The 24,484-nt window shown below is 44.2% G+C and overlaps 1 protein-coding gene across 1 annotated transcript in view; it reads left to right on the forward strand.

Moving 5' to 3' along the window:
- LOC121534183 (gamma-aminobutyric acid receptor subunit alpha-5) overlaps positions 1–24,484 on the forward strand; it is an 84,734-nt gene that overhangs the window by 23,581 nt on the left and 36,669 nt on the right. Inside the window, exon 6 of the mRNA XM_045212348.1 lies at positions 15,419–15,501. Within this exon, the coding sequence (XP_045068283.1) occupies positions 15,419–15,501 (83 nt within the window). The remainder of the gene's footprint in view (positions 1–15,418; positions 15,502–24,484) is intronic.

Below are 24,484 nucleotides of genomic sequence, written 5' to 3' on the forward strand. Positions count from 1 at the left end.
GTGTAGGCCTACATTATGTTATCTATGTATTGTGTAGGCCTACATTATGTTATCTATGTATTGTGTAGGCCTACATTATGTTATCTATGTATTGTGTAGACCTACATTATGTTATCTATGTATTGTGTAGACCTACATTATGTTATCTATGTATTGTGTAGACCTACATTATGTTATCTATGTATTGTGTAGACCTACATTATGTTATCTATGTATTGTGTAGGCCTACATTATGTTATCTATGTATTGTGTAGGCCTACATTATGTTATCTATGTATTGTGTAGGCCTACATTATGTTATCTATGTATTGTGTAGGCCTACATTATGTTATCTATGTATTGTGTAGACCTACATTATGTTATCTATGTATTGTGTAGGCCTACATTATGTTATCTATGTATTGTGTAGACCTACATTATGTTATCTATGTATTGTGTAGACCTACATTATATTATATATGTATTGTGTAGGCCTACATTATGTTATCTATGTATTGTGTAGGCCTACATTATGTTATCTATGTATTGTGTAGACCTACATTATGTTATCTATGTATTGTGTAGGCCTACATTATGTTATCTATGTATTGTGTAGGCCTACATTATGTTATCTATGTATTGTGTAGGCCTACATTATGTTATCTATGTATTGTGTAGGCCTACATTATGTTATCTATGTATTGTGTAGGCCTACATTATGTTATCTATGTATTGTGTAGGCCTACATTATGTTATCTATGTATTGTGTAGGCCTACATTATGTTATCTATGTATTGTGTAGGCCTACATTATGTTATCTATGTATTGTGTAGGCCTACATTATGTTATCTATGTATTGTGTAGGCCTACATTATGTTATCTATGTATTGTGTAGGCCTACATTATGTTATCTATGTATTGTGTAGACCTACATTATGTTATCTATGTATTGTGTAGACCTACATTATGTTATCTATGTATTGTGTAGGCCTACATTATGTTATCTATGTATTGTGTAGGCCTACATTATGTTATCTATGTATTGTGTAGACCTACATTATGTTATCTATGTATTGTGTAGACCTACATTATGTTATCTATGTATTGTGTAGGCCTACATTATGTTATCTATGTATTGTGTAGACCTACATTATGTTATCTATGTATTGTGTAGGCCTACATTATGTTATCTATGTATTGTGTAGACCTACATTATGTTATCTATGTATTGTGTAGGCCTACATTATGTTATCTATGTATTGTGTAGGCCTACATTATGTTATCTATGTATTGTGTAGACCTACATTATGTTATATATGTATTGTGTAGGCCTACATTATGTTATCTATGTATTGTGTAGACCTACATTATGTTATCTATGTATTGTGTAGACCTACATTATGTTATCTATGTATTGTGTAGGCCTACATTATGTTATCTATGTATTGTGTAGGCCTACATTATGTTATCTATGTATTGTGTAGACCTACATTATGTTATCTATGTATTGTGTAGGCCTACATTATGTTATCTATGTATTGTGTAGGCCTACATTATGTTATCTATGTATTGTGTAGGCCTACATTATGTTATCTATGTATTGTGTAGGCCTACATTATGTTATCTATGTATTGTGTAGGCCTACATTATGTTATCTATGTATTGTGTAGACCTACATTATGTTATCTATGTATTGTGTAGGCCTACATTATGTTATCTATGTATTGTGTAGGCCTACATTATGTTATCTATGTATTGTGTAGGCCTACATTATGTTATCTATGTATTGTGTAGGCCTACATTATGTTATCTATGTATTGTGTAGGCCTACATTATGTTATCTATGTATTGTGTAGGACCTACATTATGTTATCTATGTATTGTGTAGGCCTACATTATGTTATCTATGTATTGTGTAGGCCTACATTATGTTATCTATGTATTGTGTAGGTCTACATTATGTTATCTATGTATTGTGTAGACCTACATTATGTTATCTATGTATTGTGTAGGCCTACATTATGTTATCTATGTATTGTGTAGACCTACATTATGTTATCTATGTATTGTGTAGACCTACATTATGTTATCTATGTATTGTGTAGACCTACATTATGTTGGCCAGGTCCCGTTTTGGACATGCGTATAACTCCCTCCAGGTAGGTTACATGTCCATATGTCCATCATGAAACCAGAGATGAGATGATGCTGGTGACTCTTGTATTCAGAACTTATTTTCCTGTAACAATATTTTCTGCCCCCAGAGCCCTTGCTTGTTTTTTGTTTAATGTCCATATGTCCATCACGTAACATAAACAAATGAAAATGAAAGAGTTGCAAATGAAAAGCCATATCTCAGACTGGCCAATAAAAAGAAAAGATTGGGCAGTCTGAGATATGGCAACTCTGCCTAGAAGGTCAGCATCCCGGAGTCGCCTCTTCACTGTTGACGTTGAGACTGGTGTTTTGCGGGTACTATTTAATGAAGCTGCCACAACAGTTTTCAGCTGTGCTAACATAATTGCAAAAGGGTTTCTAATGATCAATTAGCCTTTTAAAAATGATAAACTTAGATTAGCAAACACAACGTGCCATTGGAACACAGGACTGATGGTTGCTGATAATGGGCCTCTGTACGCCTATGTAGATATTGTCACGATCGTTATACGGAGTAGGCCAAGGCGCAGCGTTGCAGACGAACATACTCTTTATTAGTGATACCGCTACCAAAACAACAAAAACGATAACGTAACAGTCAAACACAAACCAACTAGGAACAAGATCCCACAACTAATGTGGGAAAACAGCCTCTATAAGTATGGCCCCAATCAGAGACAACCAGCCACAGCTGACACTGGTTGCCTCTGATTGGGAACCACTCTGGCCAACACAGAAATACAATACCTAGAATCCCGACAAAGAAACACAACACATAGATCTACACACCCTGGCTCAACATAACAGTGTCCCCAGAGCCAGGGCGTGACAGATATCCCATTAAAAATCAGCCATTTCCAGCTACAATAGCCATTTACAACATTAACAATGTCTACACTGTATTTCTGATCAATCTGATGTTATTTTAATGGACAAAAAAACGTTTTTATTTCGAAAACAAGGACATTTCTAAGTGACCCCAAACATTTGAACGGTAGTGTATATGGACACCTATTTGTCTGTATTTCAAATAAAAAACTGAAAAATTAGATTTACATAAGTATTCAGACCCTTTACTATAGAGTCCAAGATGGCGTAGCAGTGCGGTTGTGTACTCTGTAGTGTGTCCGTCTAAATAGACCGTTTTTTACTGAATTACTGGACCTTTAACACCGGATCATCGCAACTAGCTAGCTGCAACCGAATGGATTGAGCTAGCCTCGAGTCAAGCCCATCTCCCGGCTATCTACCTCTCTGTCAACCGGACGGGACCTCCTAGTGTTGACACGGAGCCCCGCCGATCCATCACGACTGGTCTGCCGACGTAATCGTCTGTGGTTTCAACAGGCTTCCCGTTGCGACGACCACGAAGATCCATCTGCTAGCCCCGGCCCGCTAGCACACGCAATTCAACAGCCGTGCTTCCTGCTCGCCTGTGCTGTAGTACCAATTCGAATGGCTCTCGGACTCACATATTGCTGTTCACTGGACCTTATGATCACTCAGCAGCACAGCTGATCCCTGCTGGACCGTTCCTTTACACGGTACCCCATCCTGTTTATCTGTTTAGCCTCAGCCCAAACTTTCATCACCATTACCAGTTGTTGTCTTAGCTCTCTCTAATAACACCTGTGATTGCTTTATGCCTCTCTCCCATGTCAATATGCCTTGCCTATTGCTGTTCCAGTTAGTTCTTATTATACAATTTCACTGTAGAGCCCCAAGTCCCTCTCAACCTGCCTCAAATAGCTCCTTTGTTCCACCCCCCATACACGCGGAGACCAGCTCAATCGGTGCCTCCAGTGATGCTATCTCTTTCATCGTTACCCAACGCTTAGGTTTACCTCCACTGTACTCATATCCTTCCATATCCTTGTCTGTACATAATGCCCTGAATCTATTCTACAACGCCTGGAAATCTGCCCCTTTTATTCTCTGTACCCAACGCACTAGAAGACCAGTTCTTAAAGCCTTTAGCCGTATCCTTATTCTAGTCCTCCTCTGTTCCTCTGGTGATGTAGAGGTTAACCCAGGCCCTGCAGCCCCCAGTATCACTCCTACTCCTCAGGCGCTATCATTTGTTGACTTCTGTAACCGTAAAAGCCTTGGCTTTTTGCATGTTAACATCAGAAGCCTCCTCCCTAAGTTTGAGTTATTCACTGCGTTAGCACACTCCGCCAACCCTGATGTTCTAGCAGTGTCTGAATCCTGGCTTAGGAAGGCCATCAAAAATTCAGAAATGTCCATCCCCAACTACAACATTTTCCGTCTGCAGAGCGCTATCATACTATCCAGGTCTGTGCCCAAACAGTTTGAGCTCCGTCTTCTAAAAATCCACCTTTCCAGAAATAAGTCTCTCACTGTTGCCGCTTGCTACAGACCCCCCTCAGCCCCCAGCTGTGCCCTGGACACCATATGTGAATTGATTGCCCCCCATCTATCCTCAGAGTTCGTACTGCTTGGTGACCTAAACTGGGATATGCTTAACACCCCGGCCATCCTACAATCCAAACTAGATGCCCTCAATCTCACACAAATTATCAAGGAACCTACCAGGTACAACCCTAAATCTGTAAACATGGGCACCCTCATAGATATCATCCTGACTAACTTACCCTCTAAATACACCTCAGCTGTCTTCAACCAGGATCTCAGCGATCACTGCCTTATTGCCTTCATCCGTAACGGGTCCGCGGTCAAATGACCAACCCTCATCACTGTCAAACGCTCCCTAAAACACTTTAGCGAGCAGGCCTTCCTAATTGACCTGGCCCAGGTATCCTGGATGGATATCGATCTCATTCCGTCAGTAGAGGATGCCTGGTTGTTCTTTAAAAGTGCTTTCCTCTCAATCTTAAATAAGCATGCCCCATTCAAAAAATTCAGAACTAAGAACAGATATAGCCCCTGGTTCTCCTCAGAATTGACTGCCCTTGACCAGCACAAAAACATCCTGTGGCGTACTGCATTAGCATCGAACAGCCCCCGCGATATGCACATTTTCAGGGAAGTTAGGAACCAATATACACAAGCAGTTAGGAAAGCAAAGGCTAGCTTTTTCAAACAGAAATGTGCATCATGTAGCACTAACTCCAAAAGGTTTTGGGACCCTGTAAAGTCCATGGAGAATAAGAGCACCTCCTCCCAGCTGCCCACTGCACTGAGGCTAGGAAACACTATCACCACCGATAAATCTACAATAATCGAGAATTTCAAATAGCATTTTGCTACGGCTGGCCATGCTTTCCACCTGGCTACCACTACCCCGGCCACCAACTCTGCACCCTCCGCTGCAACTTGCCCATGCCACCCCCCGCTTCTCCTTCACACGAATTCAGACAGCTGATGTTCTGAAAGAGCTGCAAAATCTGGACCGCTACAAATCATCTGGGCTTGACAATCTGGACCCTTTCTTTCTAAAATTAGAAGCCGAAATTGTCGCAACCCCAATTATTAGCCTGTTCAACCTCTCTTTCGTAACGTCTGAGATCCCCAGAGATTGGAAAGCTGCCGCGGTCATCCCCCTCTTCAAAGGGGGTGACACTCTAGATCCAAACTGTTACAGACCTATATCCATCCTGCCCTTCAAAAGTTTTTGAAAGCCAAGTTAACAAACAGATCACCAACCAATTCGAATCCCACCATACCTTCTCCGCTATGCAATCCGGTTTCCGAGCTGGTCATGGGTGCACCTCAGCCATGCTCAAGGTCCTAAACGATATTATAACAGCGATCGATAATAGACAGTACTGTGCAGCCGTCTTCATCGACCTGGCCAAGGCTTTCGACTCTGTCAACAACCGCATTCTTATTGGCAGACTTAATAGCCTTGGTTTTTCAAATGACTGCCTTGCCTGGTTCACCAACTACTTCTCAGTTAGAGATCAATGTGTCAAATCGGAGGGCCTGTTGTCTGGACCTATGGCAGTCTCTATGGGGGTTCCACAGGGTTCAATTCTCGGGCCGACTCTTTTCTTTGTGTATATCAATGATGTCGCTCTTACTGCTGGTGACTCTCAGATCCACCTCTACGCAGACGACACCATTTTGTATACATCTGGCCCTTCATTGGACACTGTGTTAACAAACCTCCAAACGAGCTTCAATGCCATACAACACTCCTTCCGTAGCCTCCAACTGCTCTTAAACACTAGTAAAACTAAATGCAACCCGCCCACCCGACTAGAATCACTACTCTCGGCGGGTCTGACCTAGAGTATGTGGACAACTACAAATACCTAGGTGTCTGGTTAGACTGTAAACTATCCTTCCAGACTCATATTAAGCATCTCCAATCCAAAGTTAAATCTAGAATCGGCTTCCTATTTCGCAGCAAAGCCTCCTTCACTCATGTTGCCAAACATGCCCTCGTAAAACTGACTATCCTACCGATCCTTGACTTCGGCGATGTCATTTACAAAATAGCCTCCAACACTCTACTCAGCAAATTGGATGTAGTCTATCACAGTGCCATCCGTTTTGTCACCAAAGCCCCATATACTACCCACCACTGTGACCTGTACGCTCTTGTTGGCTGGTCCTCACTACATATTCGTCAGCCAAACCCACTGGCTCCAGGTCATCTATAAATCACTGCTAGGCAAATCCCCGCCTTATCTTAGCTCATTGGTCACCATAGCAACACCCACCCGTAGTATGCGCTCCAGCAGGTATATCTCACTGGTCATCCCCAAAGCCAACACTTCCTTTGGCTGCCATTCCTTCCAGTTCTCTGCTGCCAATGACTGGAACGAACTGCAAAAATCTCTGAAGCTGGAGACTCTTATCTCACTCACTAACTTTAAGCATCAGTATTCAGAGCACCTTACCGATCACTGCACCTGTACACAGCCCATCTGAAATTAGCCCACCCAACTACCTCATCCCCATATTGTTATTTATTTTGCTCATTTGCTCCCCAGTATCTCTATTTGCACATCATCTCTTGCACATCTGTCATTCCAGTGTTAATATTAAATTGTAATTATTTTGCACTATGGCCTATTTATTGCCTTACCTCCATAACTTGCTACATTTGCACACACTGTATATAGATTTTCTGTTGTATTTTTGACTGTACGTTTTGTTTACCCCATATGTAACTCTGTGTTGTTGTTTTTATCGCACTGCTTTGCTTTATCTTGGCCAGGTCGCAGTTGTAAATGAGAACTTGTTCTCAACTGGCTTACCTGGTTAAATAAAGGTGAAAAAATATATATAGTTTGTTGAAGCAGCGATTACAGCCTCGAGTCTGTGGAGGCATCATCGGCTGGAGCACCCTTATGTACAGTGCCTTGCAAAAGTATTCATCCCCCTTGGCGTTTTTCCTATTTTGTTGCATTACAACCTGTAATTTAAATGGATTTTTATTTGGATTTCATGTAATGGACCAAATTGGTGAAGTGAAATGAAAAAAATAACTTGTTTCAAAAAAATTATAAAAAATAAATAACGGAAAAGTGGTGCGTGCATATGTATTCACCCCCTTTGCTATGAAGCCCCTAAATAAGATCTGGTGCAACCAATTACCTTCAGAATACACATAATTAGTTAAATCAAGTCCACTTGTGTGCAATCTAAGTGTCACATGATCTGTCACGTGATCTCAGTATATACAGTGGGGAAAAAAGTATTTAGTCAGCCACCAATTGTGCAAGTTCTCCCACTTAAAAAGATGAGAGAGTCCTGTAATTTTCATCATAGGTACACGTCAACTATGACAGACAAAATTGAGGAAAAAAATCCAGAAAATCACATTGTAGGATTTTTAATGAATTTATTTGCAAATTATGGTGGAAAATAAGTATTTGGTCAACATAACAAGCAAGATTTCTGGCTCTCACAGACCTGTAACTTCTTCTTTAAGAGGCTCCTCTGTCCTCCACTCATTACCTGTATTAATGGCACCTGTTTGAACTTGTTATCCGTATAAAGACACCTGTCCACAACCTCAAACAGTCACACTCCAAACTCCACTATGGCCAAGACCAAAGAGCTGTCAAAGGACACCAGAAACAAAATTGTAGACCTGCACCAGGCTGGGAAGACTGAATCTGCAATAGGTAAGCAGCTTGGTTTGAAGAAATCAACTGTGGGAGCAATTATTAGGAAATGGAAGACATGCAAGACCACTGATAATCTCCTCGATCTGGGGCTCCACGCAAAGAGCCTCACCCGTGGGGTCAAAATGATCACAAGAACGGTGAGCAAAAATCCCAGAACCACATGGGGGGACCTAGTGAATGACCTGCAGAGAGCTGGGACCAAAGTAACAAAGCCTACCATCAGTAACACACTACGCCGCCAGGGACTCAAATCCTGCAGTCCCCCTGCTTAAGCCAGTACATGTCCAGGCCCGTCTGAAGTTTGCTAGAGTGCCTTTGGATTATCCAGAAGAGGATTGGGGAGAATGTCATATGGTCAGATGAAACCAAAATAGAACTTTTTTGGTAAAAACTCAACTCGTCGTGTTTGGAGGACAAAGAATGCTGAGTTGCATCCAAAGAACACCATACCTACTGTGAAGCATGGGGGTGGAAACATCATGCTTTGGGGCTGTTTTTCTGCAAAGGGACCAGGACGACTGATCCGTGTAAAGGAAAGAATGAATGGGGCCATGTATCGTGAGATTTTGAGTGAAAACTCCTTCCATCAGCAAGGGCATTGAAGATGAAACGTGGCTGGGTCTTTCAGCATGACAATGATCCCAAACTCACCGCCCGGGCAACGAAGGAGTGGCTTCGTAAGAAGCATTTCAAGGTCCTGGAGTGGCCTAGCCAGTCTCCAGATCTCAACCCCATAGAAAATCTTTGGAGGGAGTTGAAAGTCTGTGTTGCCCAGCGACAGCCCCAAAACATCACTGCTCTAGAGGAGATCTGCATGGAGGAATGGGCCAAAATACCAGCAACAGTGTGTGAAAACCTTGTGAAGACTTACAGAAAACGTTTGACCTGTGTCATTGCCAACAAAGGGTATATAACAAAGTATTGAGAAACTTTTTGTTATTGACCAAATACTTATTTTCCACCATAATTTGCAAATAAATTCATAAAAAATCCTACAATGTGATTTTCTGGATTTTTTTTCTCATTTTGTCTGTCATAGTTGACGTGTACCTATGATGAAAATTACAGGCCTCTCTCATCTTTTTAAGTGGGAGAACTTGCACAATTGGTGGCTGACTAAATACTTTTTTTCCCCACTGTATACACCTGTTCTGAAAGGCCCCAGAGTCTGCAACACCACTAAGCAAGGGGCACCACCAAGCAAGCGGCACCATGAAGACCAAGGAGCTCTCCAAACAGGTCAGGGACAAAGTTGTGGAGAAGTACAGAACAGGGTTCGGTTATCAAAAAATATCCTAAACTTTGAACATCCCACGGAGCACCATTAAATCCATTATTAAAAAATGGAAAGAAAATGGCACCACAACAAACCTGCCAAGAGAGGGCCGGCAATCAAAACTCACGGACCAGGCAAGGATGGCATTAATCAGAGACCCTGAAGGAGCTGCAAAGCTCCACAGTGGAGATTGGAGTATCTGTCCATAGGACCACTTTAAGCCGTACACTCCACAGAGCTGGGTTTACGGAAGGGTGGCCAGAAAGAAGCCATTGCTTAAAGAAATAAATAAGCAAACACGTTTGTTGTTTGCCAAAAGGCATGTGTGAGACTCCCCAAACATATGGAAGAAGGTACTCTGGTCAGATGAGACTAAAATTGAGCTTTTTGGCCATCAAGGAAAACGCTATATCTGGCGCAAACCCAACACCTCTCATCACCCAGAGAACACCATCCCCTCAGTGAAGCATGGTGGTGGCTCCCAGTCCCTGTTGCCGAAAAACATCCCCACAGCATGATGCTGCCACCACCATGCTTCACCGTGGGTATGGTACCAGGTTTCCTCCAGACGTGACGTTTGGCATTCAGGCCAATGAGTTCAATCTTGGTTTCTTCAAACCAGAAAATCTTGTTTCTCATGATCTGAGAGTCCTTTAGGTACCTTTTAGCAAACTCTAAGCGGGCTGTCATGTGCCTTTTACTGAGGAGTGGCTTCCGTCTTGCCACTCTACCAGAAAGGCCTGATTGGTGGAGTGCTGCAGAGATGGTTGTCCTTCTGGAAGGTTCTCCCATCTCCACAGAGGAACTCTGGAGCTCTGTCAGAGTGACATGGGGTTCTTGGTCACCTCCCTGACCAAGGCCCTTCTCCCCCGATTGCTCAGTTTGGCCAGGCGTTCTTGGTGGTTCCAAACTTCTTCCGTTTAAGAATTATGGAGGCCACTGTGTTCTTGGGGACCTTCAATGCTGCAGAATTGTTTTGGTACCCTTCCCCAGATCTGTGCCTCGACACAATCCTGTCTCTGAGCTCTACGGACAATTTCTTCGACCTCATGGCTTGGACTTTGCTCTGACATGTACTGTCAACTGTGGGACCTTATATAGACAGGTGTTTGCCTTTCCAAATCATGTCCAATCAATTGAATTTACCACAGGTGGACTCCAATCAAGTTGTAGAAATATCTCAAGGATGATCAATGGAAACAGGATGCACCTGAGCTCAATTTCGAGTCTTGTAGCAAAGGGTCTGAATACTTATGTAAATAAGGTATTTCTATTTTTTATTTTTAATACATTTGCAAAAATGTCTAAAAACCTGTTTTCACTTTGTCATTATGGGTTATTGTGTGTAGATTCATGAGGACACAAATTAATTTAATCAATTTTAGAATAAGGCTGTAATGTAACAAAATGTGGAAAAAGTGAAGGTGTCTGAATAGTTTCCGAATGCACTGTACATGGCTCAAACATGGCAATATACAGTAGACATAGCCCCTATATCAGTGTGAATGTTTAACAATATATTTCCATATTGAATCCACGCAATGAATTAAAACAATGTGGACTGCAAACATGTTCAACATATTTAGCAAAGATGGGGTAGGCCTACATTATATTATGTTGGTTTTGCAGGCTATTTAACGAACTAGGCTATAACGGACTAACATCCTAATTGGAGTTGATGACAATGCAATACATAAAAGACTCTAAATACACAACTTGAAGCAACCACATATTTAGTCTTGGAGCACGTTCTGATTGGCCAGTGAGGGGGTCAAGCCTTGACACACCTTCAACTTGTTTATTCATCAAAACCCTTTCGCCCGACTGACAGCTACTGCACCCCAAAATTCTGGTTGTGAAAATAGCAAAAATATTTCTGACCCCCTGAAACCTACAGCACCCATTCCATTTAGGTTTGTTCAAATAGAGCCCTAAGTCTTGCCACAGACACAATCCTAAGAGGGAATCATTGACGTGTTGAATTATTGAAAAACTAACCAGTAAGTTACAAAGCCTATTTTCTGAAAACACCACTGTTTGTGTGGTTGGGTATCATGCAACTCAGCACCCACTCAAATCACTTTGGAATAGCCAGTCCGTTGTTTTGCCTTACCACTGTTCTCTGTCTTTTTAAATCATAAGAGACCGTTCTTCCAGTTGTGACGTTCCTGTGTTGTCCACCAGAGGGAGGTGTAGGACAATAGATTGAGGAGGTGTGCTCTTACCTAGAGTCTGGAAAGGCTGTTTAGATGTAGTCGGCACGATGCATAATGATAATACAGGTGGCTGTGCTTTTATTGGTTGTTTCTCCTCCGTGCCGTTGTCACTCAAACACCCACACGCACACTGAGCCCCCGCCCCCTCCGTGCCGTTGTCAGTCAAACACCCACACACACACTGAGCCCCCGCCCCCTCCGTGCCGTTGTCAGTCAAACACCCACACACACACAAAGCCCTGAGCCCCGCCCTTCCATTACAACTGTTGGATTTCAATCCAAACACACACTGAGCCCCGCCCTCGTGCGTGTCAGTCAACTTCACACACACATGGACCACATTTTCGTGGGGTTGTCAGTCCAATGTTTCCCCAAACACACGATATCGATTACATTTGAAGATTTATTGGAACAACATTTTTATATATGGGCTGGTGAACATTGCTGTGTTTCAGTGGACCACATTATGAACAGAAGACATACTGTATATACCTTCTGATATAGGAGCTGGTAGACTGAATAATGCTGATGTTATTATTGAGCTGTTTTTGGAAAGCCAGACGATGGTGATGAACTATGCCCAGTAGATGGCAGTATAGGATCACAGTTGTCAGGTTGGTTACCGTTATGCTGTTCTGATGCAGCTGGAAATACACATCACTAGGAATGCTGTTCCCATTAAGGTCACATGCATTCCAACTCAATTCCACCTCTGATTATTGAGAGACAGAAGGACAGAGATAGACGGGGATAGAGAGGGACAGTAAGACGAGAGGGTGAGCGTAGAGGACACCATTAAGTCCGGATTTTAGCCTGATTCCGTTTTTTCCCCAACATGTTGTTGTCTCCGTTTGGTTTTTCCAGGTATCTGTTTTTCCCGTTTGTTTTCAGGTTTTTGCTCTCGAAATCACAAATGTTTTAATAGAAACCAGCAAAATTGGATGTTGTAAGTCCACAACAATGCTTAAACTATCAGGAGACCACTTTTGCAGTCTGGGACAAATCTTGAAAAGTAATTTGGCTTTTTGGGTGTAGTTACCCTTTAATTCCAGTGTGCACCAGCTAGAATACTGTTGTTTGGTTTAGCGATGTTTCTGTAGCGCTCATGTGATTGCAGAGTCTGCTAACCAAATGTCCACTGGATATCCAAACAATCATGATATCATTCTGCCAGCTAGGCGTAGGCTACTTTGTAGATAACATTTAATTGAGAAGGTTTATGGGAAAGCCTTTCCATCCCTACCAGAAAATGGTTATCATTAGCATTATCACTAAGGGTTACACAAAGTGTAGACAGACATGCGCACCGCACACACACACATTCCTGTACCGTTTCAGAAAGTTGCAGGAAATTTAGTTTATAGGGTTAAAGGGCCATATATTTGGTTAATAGGGTTAAAGGGCCTTATATTTAGTTTATAGGGTTAAAGGGCCTTATATTTAGTTTATAGGGTTAAAGGGCCTTATATTTGGTTTATAGGGTTAAAGGGCCTTATATTTGGATATATAGGGTTAAAGGGCCTTATATTTGGTTTATAGGGTTAAAGGGCCTTATATTTAGTTTATAGGGTTAAAGGGCCTTATATTTGGTTTATAGGGTTAAAGGGCCTTATATTTGGTTTATAGGGTTAAAGGGTCTTAAATTTGGTTTATAGGGTAAAGGGCCTTATATTTAGTTTATAGGGTTAAAGGGCCTTATATTTGGTTTATAGGGTTAAAGGGCCTTATATTTGGTTTATAGGGTTAAAGGGCCTTATATTTGGTTTATAGGGTTAAAGGGCCTTATATTTGGTTTATAGGGTTAAAGGGCCTTTTATTTAGTTTATAGGGTTAAAGGGCCTTATATTTGGTTTATAGGGTTAAAGGGCCTTATATTTAGTTTATAGGGTTAAAGGGCCTTATATTTGGTTTATAGGGTTAAAGGGCCTTTTATTTAGTTTATAGGGTTAAAGGGCCTTATATTTAGTTTATAGGGTTAAAGGGCCTTATATTTGGTTTATAGGGTTAAAGGGCCTTATATTTAGTTTATAGGGTTAAAGGGCCTTATATTTGGTTTATAGGGTTAAAGGGCCTTTTATTTAGTTTATAGGGTTAAAGGGCCTTATATTTAGTTTATAGGGTTAAAGGGCCTTATATTTAGTTTATAGGGTTAAAGGGCCTTATATTTGGTTTATAGGGTTAAAGGGCCTTTTATTTAGTTTATGGGGTTAAAGGGCCTTATATTTAGTTTATAGGGTTAAAGGGCCTTATATTTGGTTTATAGGGTTAAAGGGCCTTATATTTAGTTTATAGGGTTAAAGGGCCTTATATTTGGTTTATAGGGTTAAAGGGCCTTTTATTTAGTTTATAGGGTTAAAGGGCCTTATATTTAGTTTATAGGGTTAAAGGGCCTTATATTTGGTTTATAGGGTTAAAGGGCCTTATATTTAGTTTATAGGGTTAAAGGGCCTTATATTTGGTTTATGGGGTTAAAGGGCCTTATATTTAGTTTATAGGGTTAAAGGGCCTTATATTTGGTTTATGGGGTTAAAGGGCCTTATATTTGGTTTATGGGGTTAAAGGGCCTTATATTTAGTTTATAGGGTTAAAGGGCCTTATATTTGGTTTATAGGGTTAAAGGGCCTTATATTTAGTTTATAGGGTTAAAGGGCCTTATATTTGGTTTATAGGGTTAAAGGGCCTTATATTTGGTTTATAGGGTTAAAGGGCCTTATATTTAGTTTATGGGGTTAAAGGGCCTTATATTTGGTTTATGCGGTTAAAGGGCCATATATTTGGTTTTTGGGGTTAAAGGGCCTTATATTTAGTTTATAGGGTTAAAGGGCCTTATATTTAGTTTATAGGGTTAAAGGGCCTTATATTTGGTTTATAGGGTTAAAGGGCCTTATATTTAGTTCATAGGGTTAAAGGGCCTTATATTTGGTTTATGGGGTTAAAGGGCCTTATATTTGGTTTATGGGGCCTATAACCCTATAAACTAAATATATTTGTTTCCTGCCCACATTACTTTATTACACCACCAGGGAGTGCCATCGCTCTAAAATTAAACAACAATTTTTTTACAGGGTGAGATTATTCATTCACCTACTGGGATTACCTTTGGATCCTAGCAGGGATTATGATGATGTTATGATTATTCTCATCAATGATTGTTTATGTTCGATGTTATTAAACATAATTTAGTAACCATTTACATTACATTTCTCTTGTACCTGTGTAATACTGTAATTGCATGATCATTTCACCGCTTTGTAATTACATAGTGAAATAGTTTTTTTGTTTATGATTTTGACATTGGTAATTGATGTCGATGATGATGATGATGATGATGATGATGATTTGTAAAATAATCATGATGTTGTTTTTAACCTCTCTAGGTTAACCATCTCAAAGCATAAATTGCTCTTATTTTACATTTTTAGTCATTTAGCAGACACTCTTATCCAGAGCGACTTACAGTTAGTGAGTGCATACATTTTTCATACTGGCCCCCCGTGGGAATCGAACCCACAACCCTGGCGTTGCAAGCGCCATGCTCTACCAACTGAGCTACAGGAGGCCTCTTATGGTTTTGTAGTAACACTGTAATTCCTCTAGTAATAACATGTTCTGACTTAGTAATGGAATTATTGGTGTAATGGAGTTGAGCAGTTGATGAGAACGATGATAATAATTGTAATGTGTAATGATAGCAATATTATTTCTAATCTCTGATGTCTCTTCAGGTTAACCATCTCAGCAGAATGCCCCATGCAGTTAGAGGACTTCCCCATGGATGCCCACGCCTGTCCTCTCAAGTTTGGAAGCTGTAAGTTAATAAGACTCCTCACTAAACACATCTGCCATTACGGATCTGCTATTATCACACACACACACACACACACACACACACACACACACACACACACACACACACACACACACACACACACACACACACACACACACACACACACACACACACACACACGTGATGTTTCTGCTGTGAGTCTGTACCTCTGTCCCAATGCTGTGAAGGTCAGGTTCAGTGGAAGGTCATTAGTAAAAACAAAACAATGATGTCCCAAGCCGGCTGCCCTGCGGTACACCACACTCAACCCGATTCGCATTAGAGAGGCTTCATTAAAGAAAACCCTCTGTGTTCTATTGGATAGGTAACGCTCAATAAACCATCTGTGTTCTATTGGATAGGTAACTCTCAATAAACCATCTGTGTTCTATTGGATAGGTAACTCTCAATAAACCATCTGTGTTCTATTGGATAGGTAACTCTCAATAAACCATCTGTGTTCTATTGGATAGGTAACTCTCAATAAACCATCTGTGTTCTATTAGATAGGTAACTCTCAATAAACCATCTGTGTTCTATTGGATAGGTAACTCTCAATAAACCATCTGTGTTCTATTGGATAGGTAACTCTCAATAAACCATCTTTGTTCTATTAGATAGGTAACTCTCACTCCATAATAAGGCAGAGGATGCAAATCCATAACACCTACGTTTTTTCAGCAGTAGGTTATGATCAATGATATCAAAAGCTGCACTGAAGTCTAACAAAACAGCTCCCACAATCTTCTTACTATCAATTTATTTTAGCCAATCATCAGTCATTTGTGTCAGTGCCGAGCATGTTGAGTGCCCTTCCCTGCTGAAAGTCTGTTGTTAATTTGTTTTCTGTAAAATAACTTTGTATTTGGACAAACAACATTTTTTCCAAAAGTTTGTTAAGAGCCGGTAACAGGCTGATTGGGTCAGCTGTTTGAACCATTAAAGGTTGCTCCGCTATTCTTGAGCAGCGGAATGACATTTGACTCCCTCCAGGCCTGAGGGTACACTCCATTTTCTAGGCTTACATTGAAGATGTGGAAAAAAGTAGTCACAATGTATTCTGCTACCAACTGCAGCAATTTGCCAGGTTGTCGGTACCAGGTGGCTTGTCCTTATAGATAACAATTTTTTCACCTCTTCCACACTACCTTTGCGGAACTCAAAACTACAGTGCTAGTCTTTCATTATTTGGTCCGTTACGGATTAATGTGAAGGCTCAGTGTTTGTTGTTTACGTGTCACACCTAAGTTTGCTAATCTTGTCAACATAAAAGTTGCTAAAGTGGTTGGCAATATCAAAGGGTTTTGCTATGAACGAGCCATCTGCCTCAGTGAAGGACGGAGCGTAGATAGTCCTCCAGAGCTTTTACTATCATTCTTTATATCATTGATCTTTGTTTCATAGTATACTTTCTTCTTCTTTTTGTTCAGTTTAGTCACATGATTTCTCTATTTACAGCATGTTTGCCAGTCTGCTGTGTCATCAGACTTATTTGCTATCCCCTTTGCCTCGTCCCTCTCAGCCATACCGTTTTTTTTCCAATTCATCACCTATCCATGGGGATTTGGCAGCTCTAACAGTGAGTTTCTTGGTGGGTGCATGCCTATCAGTAACTGGAAGAATAGGCTTTAGGCGAGGCAGATGATCCTATAGCTGTTTAGCTGTTATACTTCCTCATCTGACATGAGATCCTCTCTCAGCCTAACAGGAATATGACTCTGGACGTACAGGACATGGCAACACCTCCTCCATTTGCATTTATAGCTTTCCTATAGATTCTATAACCATGTATAGCTACTATTGCAACATCAAAGGAAGGTGTGTTTCAGAGATGGCCATTATATGAAGGTTTTCTAATGTTATTAAGTTGTCAGTTTCATGAACCTTGTTTCTCAGGCTACATATGTTAATATACGGGGCTATTTTAAGTCCTTTTCTGGGTTTTGTGCTATTCTGAAAGGCTGATCCGAGGTAGACATATCAGGGACATTTATTTTTGAGCCAATGGTACTGAGTGTGTCTGTGTTTGTGTCTGTGTGTGTGTGTGTGTGTGTGTGTGTGTGTGTGTGTGTGTGTGTGTGTGTGTGTGTGTGTGTGTGTGTGTGTGTGTGTCTCTGTGTGTGTGTGTGTGTGTGTGTCTCTGTGTGTGTGTGTGTGTGTGTCTGTGTGTGTGTCTGTGTGTGTGTGTGTGTGTGTGTGTGTGTGTGTGTCTCTGTGTGTGTGTGTGTGTGTGTGTGTCTCTGTGTGTGTGTGTGTGTGTGTGTGTGTGTCTCTGTGTGTGTGTGTCTGTGTGTGTGTGTGTGTGTGTGTGTGTGTGTGTGTGTGTGTGTGTGTGTGTGTCTGTGTGTGTGTGTGTGTGTGTGTGTGTGTGTGTGTGTGTCTCTGTGTGTGTGTGTGTGTGTGTCTGTTGTGTGTGTGTGTGTGTGTGTGTGTGTGTGTGTGTGTGTGTGTGTGTGTGTGTGTGTGTGTGTGTACTTGCACTGGTAAATGAAGAAAATAATGTATAGCTGTATAGGATTTGACAGCCATTCGGAAATTAATATGATTGCATGTTGATTATAACTACTAAATTCTGTACACTGGAATCTTCCAGGGTTAATAAAGTTGGTTGGTAAGATGGGTTTGTTTAGTGTAGTCATGTTCAGAACATGCAAGGTAAGATGTCAGGAAGGGGAAATCGAGCCAGTCAGCATCCCATTCAGTTCACATATTTTGTAGCTAGTTACAATTCATAGCTACACCCGGAGACATAAATGTACTGTATAATATATATCTGTAACGTTATGACCATATAGTAGAATGTAGGCTGATCCTTCGTTAATTAGGGGGTGGTCAGTCACAGAATTGATCATAGCCTACCGATACCTTGTAGATCGCCTAGTTAAGAAGAGGTTTGGAATGGATAAGCCACTATGGTGATGACAGACACCTTCACTTTTAAAAAAAACTAAATGCATGGATATTATTCACAGAGTAAAGGCATAACAACAACAAAAAACTGTTAGAAAATATTAATTTAGATTTTTTAAATTAATTTTGTTAATTTCACACTAAAGTAAAACAACAAATAATATAATTGAAAGCAATAATAATTAAATTGCATGTTGCCGCACACAGAGACCATTCATATAATTTCATTTAAGCTTTTATTTTTATTTAACCAGGTGAATTACCTTGATTTAAACAGGTATTTAACCTTTATTTAAACAGGTTGGTGTCGTTAAATTTTCAAATCAGCGGTACTAAAATGTTTAATTATTTTCTTCACAAAGTTGTCTGTCTGACTGCCCACAGCATGAAAAATTACACACACACACACACACACACACACACACACACACACACACACACACACACACACACACACACACACACACACACACACACACACACACACACACACACACACACACACACACACACACACACACACACACACACACACACACGCCACACACACACACACACACACACAGCCTCACACACACACACACACACACACACACACACACACACACACACACACACACACACACACACACACACACACACACACACACACACACAGCCTCACACACACACACACACACACACACACACACACACACACAGCCTCACACACACACACACACATACACATACACACACGCACGCGAACACACACACACGCGCGCTTACACACACACACACGCACACACACACACAGGGTGTAACTGATTTAGCACCAAGGTAAATTTGTAGTAATCTTAATATGTCATGTGACTGTGTAAAGCAACCAACCACTTGCTCCCAGCTTTCCCTCTGCTCTCTGCTCTCTGCGAGCCAGTTCATCCTACAGCCCAGTGAGTTTCCCTCTGCTCTCTGTGAGCCAGTTCATCCTACAGCCCAGTGAGTTTCCCTCTGCTCTCTGTGAGCCAGTTCATCCTACAGCCCAGTGGGTTTCCCTCTGCTCTCTGTGAGCCAGTTCATCCTACAGCCCAGTGAGTTTCCCTCTGCTCTCTGTGAGCCAGTTCATCCTACAGCCCAGTGGGTTTCCCTCTGCTCTCTGTGAGCCAGTTCATCCTACAGCCCAGTGAGTTTCCCTCTGCTCTCTGTGAGCCAGTTCATCCTACAGCCCAGTGAGTTTCCCTCTGCTCTCTGTGAGCCAGTTCATCCTACAGCCCAGTGGGTTTCCCTCTGCTCTCTGTGAGCCAGTTCATCCTACAGCCCAGTGGGTTTCCCTCTGCTCTCTGTGAGCCAGTTCATCCTACAGCCCAGTGGGTTTCCCTCTGCTCTCTGTGAGCCAGTTCATCCTACAGCCCAGTGGGTTTCCCTCTGCTCTCTGTGAGCCAGTTCATCCTACAGCCCAGTGGGTTTCCCTCTGCTCTCTGTGAGCCAGTTCATCCTACAGCCCAGTGGGTTTCCCTCTGCTCTCTGTGAGCCAGTTCATCCTACAGCCCAGTGGGTTTCCCTCTGCTCTCTGTGAGCCAGTTCATCCTACAGCCCAGTGAGTTTCCCTCTGCTCTCTGTGAGCCAGTTCATCCTACAGCCCAGTGAGTTTCCCTCTGCTCTCTGTGAGCCAGTTCATCCTACAGCCCAGTGGGTTTCCCTCTGCTCTCTGTGAGCCAGTTCATCCTACAGCCCAGTGAGTTTCCCTCTGCTCTCTGTGAGCCAGTTCATCCTACAGCCCAGTGAGTTTCCCTCTGCTCTCTGTGAGCCAGTTCATCCTACAGCCCAGTGGGTTTCCCTCTGCTCTCTGTGAGCCAGTTCATCCTACAGCCCAGTGGGTTTCCCTCTGCTCTCTGTGAGCCAGTTCATCCTACAGCCCAGTGGGTTTCCCTCTGCTCTCTGTGAGCCAGTTCATCCTACAGCCCAGTGGGTTTCCCTCTGCTCTCTGTGAGCCAGTTCATCCTACAGCCCAGTGGGTTTCCCTCTGCTCTCTGTGAGCCAGTTCATCCTACAGCCCAGTGGGTTTCCCTCTGCTCTCTGTGAGCCAGTTCATCCTACAGCCCAGTGGGTTTCCCTCTGCTCTCTGTGAGCCAGTTCATCCTACAGCCCAGTGGGTTTCCCTCTGCTCTCTGTGAGCCAGTTCATCCTACAGCCCAGTGGGTTTCCCTCTGCTCTCTGTGAGCCAGTTCATCCTACAGCCCAGTGGGTTTCCCTCTGCTCTCTGTGAGCCAGTTCATCCTACAGCCCAGTGAGTTTCCCTCTGCTCTCTGTGAGCCAGTTCATCCTACAGCCCAGTGAGTTTCCCTCTGCTCTCTGTGAGCCAGTTCATCCTACAGCCCAGTGGGTTTCCCTCTGCTCTCTGTGAGCCAGTTCATCCTACAGCCCAGTGGGTTTCCTCTGCTCTCTGTGAGCCAGTTCATCCTACAGCCCAGTGGGTTTCCCTCTGCTCTCTGTGAGCCAGTTCATCCTACAGCCCAGTGGGTTTCCCTCTGCTCTCTGTGAGCCAGTTCATCCTACAGCCCAGTGGGTTTCCCTCTGCTCTCTGTGAGCCAGTTCATCCTACAGCCCAGTGGGTTTCCTCTGCTCTCTGTGAGCCAGTTCATCCTACAGCCCAGTGGGTTTCCCTCTGCTCTCTGTGAGCCAGTTCATCCTACAGCCCAGTGGGTTTCCCTCTGCTCTCTGTGAGCCAGTTCATCCTACAGCCCAGTGGGTTTCCCTCTGCTCTCTGTGAGCCAGTTCATCCTACAGCCCAGTGGGTTTCCCTCTGCTCTCGTGAGCCAGTTCATCCTACAGCCCAGTGGGTTTCCCTCTGCTCTCTGTGAGCCAGTTCATCCTACAGCCCAGTGGGTTTCCCTCTGCTCTCTGTGAGCCAGTTCATCCTACAGCCCAGTGGGTTTCCCTCTGCTCTCTGTGAGCCAGTTCATCCTACAGCCCAGTGGGTTTCCCCTCTGCTCTCTGTGAGCCAGTTCATCCTACAGCCCAGTGGGTTTCCCTCTGCTCTCTGTGAGCCAGTTCATCCTACAGCCCAGTGGGTTTCCTCTGCTCTCTGTGAGCCAGTTCATCCTACAGCCCAGTGGGTTTCCCTCTGCTCTCTGTGAGCCAGTTCATCCTACAGCCCAGTGGGTTTCCCTCTGCTCTCTGTGAGCCAGTTCATCCTACAGCCCAGTGGGTTTCCCTCTGCTCTCTGTGAGCCAGTTCATCCTACAGCCCAGTGGGTTTCCCTCTGCTCTCTGTGAGCCAGTTCATCCTACAGCCCAGTGGGTTTCCCTCTGCTCTCTGTGAGCCAGTTCATCCTACAGCCCAGTGGGTTTCCCTCTGCTCTCTGTGAGCCAGTTCATCCTACAGCCCAGTGGGTTTCCCTCTGCTCTCTGTGAGCCAGTTCATCCTACAGCCCAGTGGGTTTCCCTCTGCTCTCTGTGAGCCAGTTCATCCTACAGCCCAGTGGGTTTCCCTCTGCTCTCTGTGAGCCGGTTCATCCTACAGCCCAGTGGGTTTCCCTCTGCTCTCTGTGAGCCAGTTCATCCTACAGCCCAGTGGGTTTCCCTCTGCTCTCTGTGAGCCAGTTCATCCTACAGCCCAGTGGGGTTTCCTCTGCTCTCTGTGAGCCAGTTCATCCTACAGCCCAGTGGGTTTCCCTCTGCTCTCTGTGAGCCAGTTCATCCTACAGCCCAGTGGGTTTCCCTCTGCTCTCTGTGAGCCAGTTCATCCTACAGCCCAGTGGGTTTCCCTCTGCTCTCTGTGAGCCAGTTCATCCTACAGCCCAGTGGGTTTCCCTCTGCTCTCTGTGAGCCAGTTCATCCTACAGCCCAGTGGGTTTCCCTCTGCTCTCTGTGAGCCAGTTCATCCTACAGCCCAGTGGGTTTCCCTCTGCTCTCTGTGAGCCAGTTCATCCTACAGCCCAGTGGGTTTCCCTCTGCTCTCTGTGAGCCAGTTCATCCTACAGCCCAGTGGGTTTCCCTCTGCTCTCTGTGAGCCAGTTCATCCTACAGCCCAGTGGGTTTCCCTCTGCTCTCTGTGAGCCAGTTCATCCTACAGCCCAGTGGGTTTCCCTCTGCTCTCTGTGAGCCAGTTCATCCTACAGCCCAGTGGGTTTCCCTCTGCTCTCTGTGAGCCAGTTCATCCTACAGCCCAGTGGGTTTCCTCTGCTCTCTGTGAGCCAGTTCATCCCTACAGCCCAGTGGGTTTCCCTCTGCTCTCTGTGAGCCAGTTCATCCTACAGCCCAGTGGGTTTCCCTCTGCTCTCTGTGAGCCAGTTCATCCTACAGCCCAGTGGGTTTCCCTCTGCTCTCTGCTCTCTGTGAGCCAGTTCATCCTACAGCCCAGTGGGTTTCCCTCTGCTCTCTGTGAGCCAGTTCATCCTACAGCCCAGTGGGTTTCCCTCTGCTCTCTGTGAGCCAGTTCATCCTACAGCCCAGTGGGTTTCCCTCTGCTCTCTGTGAGCCAGTTCATCCTACAGCCCAGTGGGTTTCCCTCTGCTCTCTGCTCTCTGTGAGCCAGTTCATCCTACAGCCCAGTGGGTTTCCCTCTGCTCTCTGTGAGCCAGTTCATCCTACAGCCCAGTGGGTTTCCCTCTGCTCTCTGTGAGCCAGTTCATCCTACAGCCCAGTGGGTTTCCCTCTGCTCTCTGTGAGCCAGTTCATCCTACAGCCCAGTGGGTTTCCCTCTGCTCTCTGTGAGCCAGTTCATCCTACAGCCCAGTGAGTTTCCCTCTGCTCTCTGTGAGCCAGTTCATCCTACAGCCCAGTGGGTTTCCCTCTGCTCTCTGTGAGCCAGTTCATCCTACAGCCCAGTGGGTTTCCCTCTGCTCTCTGTGAGCCAGTTCATCCTACAGCCCAGTGGGTTTCCCTCTGCTCTCTGTGAGCCAGTTCATCCTACAGCCCAGTGGGTTTCCCTCTGCTCTCTGTGAGCCAGTTCATCCTACAGCCCAGTGAGTTTCCCTCTGCTCTCTGTGAGCCAGTTCATCCTACAGCCCAGTGGGTTTCCCTCTGCTCTCTGTGAGCCAGTTCATCCTACAGCCCAGTGGGTTTCCCTCTGCTCTCTGTGAGCCAGTTCATCCTACAGCCCAGTGGGTTTCCCTCTGCTCTCTGTGAGCCAGTTCATCCTACAGCCCAGTGGGTTTCCCTCTGCTCTCTGTGAGCCAGTTCATCCTACAGCCCAGTGGGTTTCCCTCTGCTCTCTGTGAGCCAGTTCATCCTACAGCCCAGTGGGTTTCCCTCTGCTCTCTGTGAGCCAGTTCATCCTACAGCCCAGTGGGTTTCCCTCTGCTCTCTGTGAGCCAGTTCATCCTACAGCCCAGTGGGTTTCCTCTGCTCTCTGTGAGCCAGTTCATCCTACAGCCCAGTGGGTTTCCCTCTGCTCTCTGTGAGCCAGTTCATCCTACAGCCCAGTGGGTTTCCCTCTGCTCTCTGTGAGCCAGTTCATCCTACAGCCCAGTGGGTTTCCCTCTGCTCTCTGTGAGCCAGTTCATCCTACAGCCCAGTGGGTTTCCCTCTGCTCTCTGTGAGCCAGTTCATCCTACAGCCCAGTGGGTTTCCCTCTGCTCTCTGTGAGCCAGTTCATCCTACAGCCCAGTGGGTTTCCCTCTGCTCTCTGCTCTCTGTGAGCCAGTTCATCCTACAGCCCAGTGGGTTTCCCTCTGCTCTCTGTGAGCCAGTTCATCCTACAGCCCAGTGGGTTTCCTCTGCTCTCTGTGAGCCAGTTCATCCTACAGCCCAGTGGGTTTCCCTCTGCTCTCTGTGAGCCAGTTCATCCTACAGCCCAGTGGGTTTCCCTCTGCTCTCTGTGAGCCAGTTCATCCTACAGCCCAGTGGGTTTCCCTCTGCTCTCTGTGAGCCAGTTCATCCTACAGCCCAGTGGGTTTCCCTCTGCTCTCTGTGAGCCAGTTCATCCTACAGCCCAGTGGGTTTCCCTCTGCTCTCTGTGAGCCAGTTCATCCTACAGCCCAGTGGGTTTCCCTCTGCTCTCTGTGAGCCAGTTCATCCTACAGCCCAGTGGGTTTCCCTCTGCTCTCTGTGAGCCAGTTCATCCTACAGCC

Source organism: Coregonus clupeaformis, unplaced genomic scaffold (assembly GCF_020615455.1).
Source record: "Coregonus clupeaformis isolate EN_2021a unplaced genomic scaffold, ASM2061545v1 scaf0008, whole genome shotgun sequence".
Taxonomy (NCBI): Eukaryota; Metazoa; Chordata; class Actinopteri; order Salmoniformes; family Salmonidae; genus Coregonus; species Coregonus clupeaformis.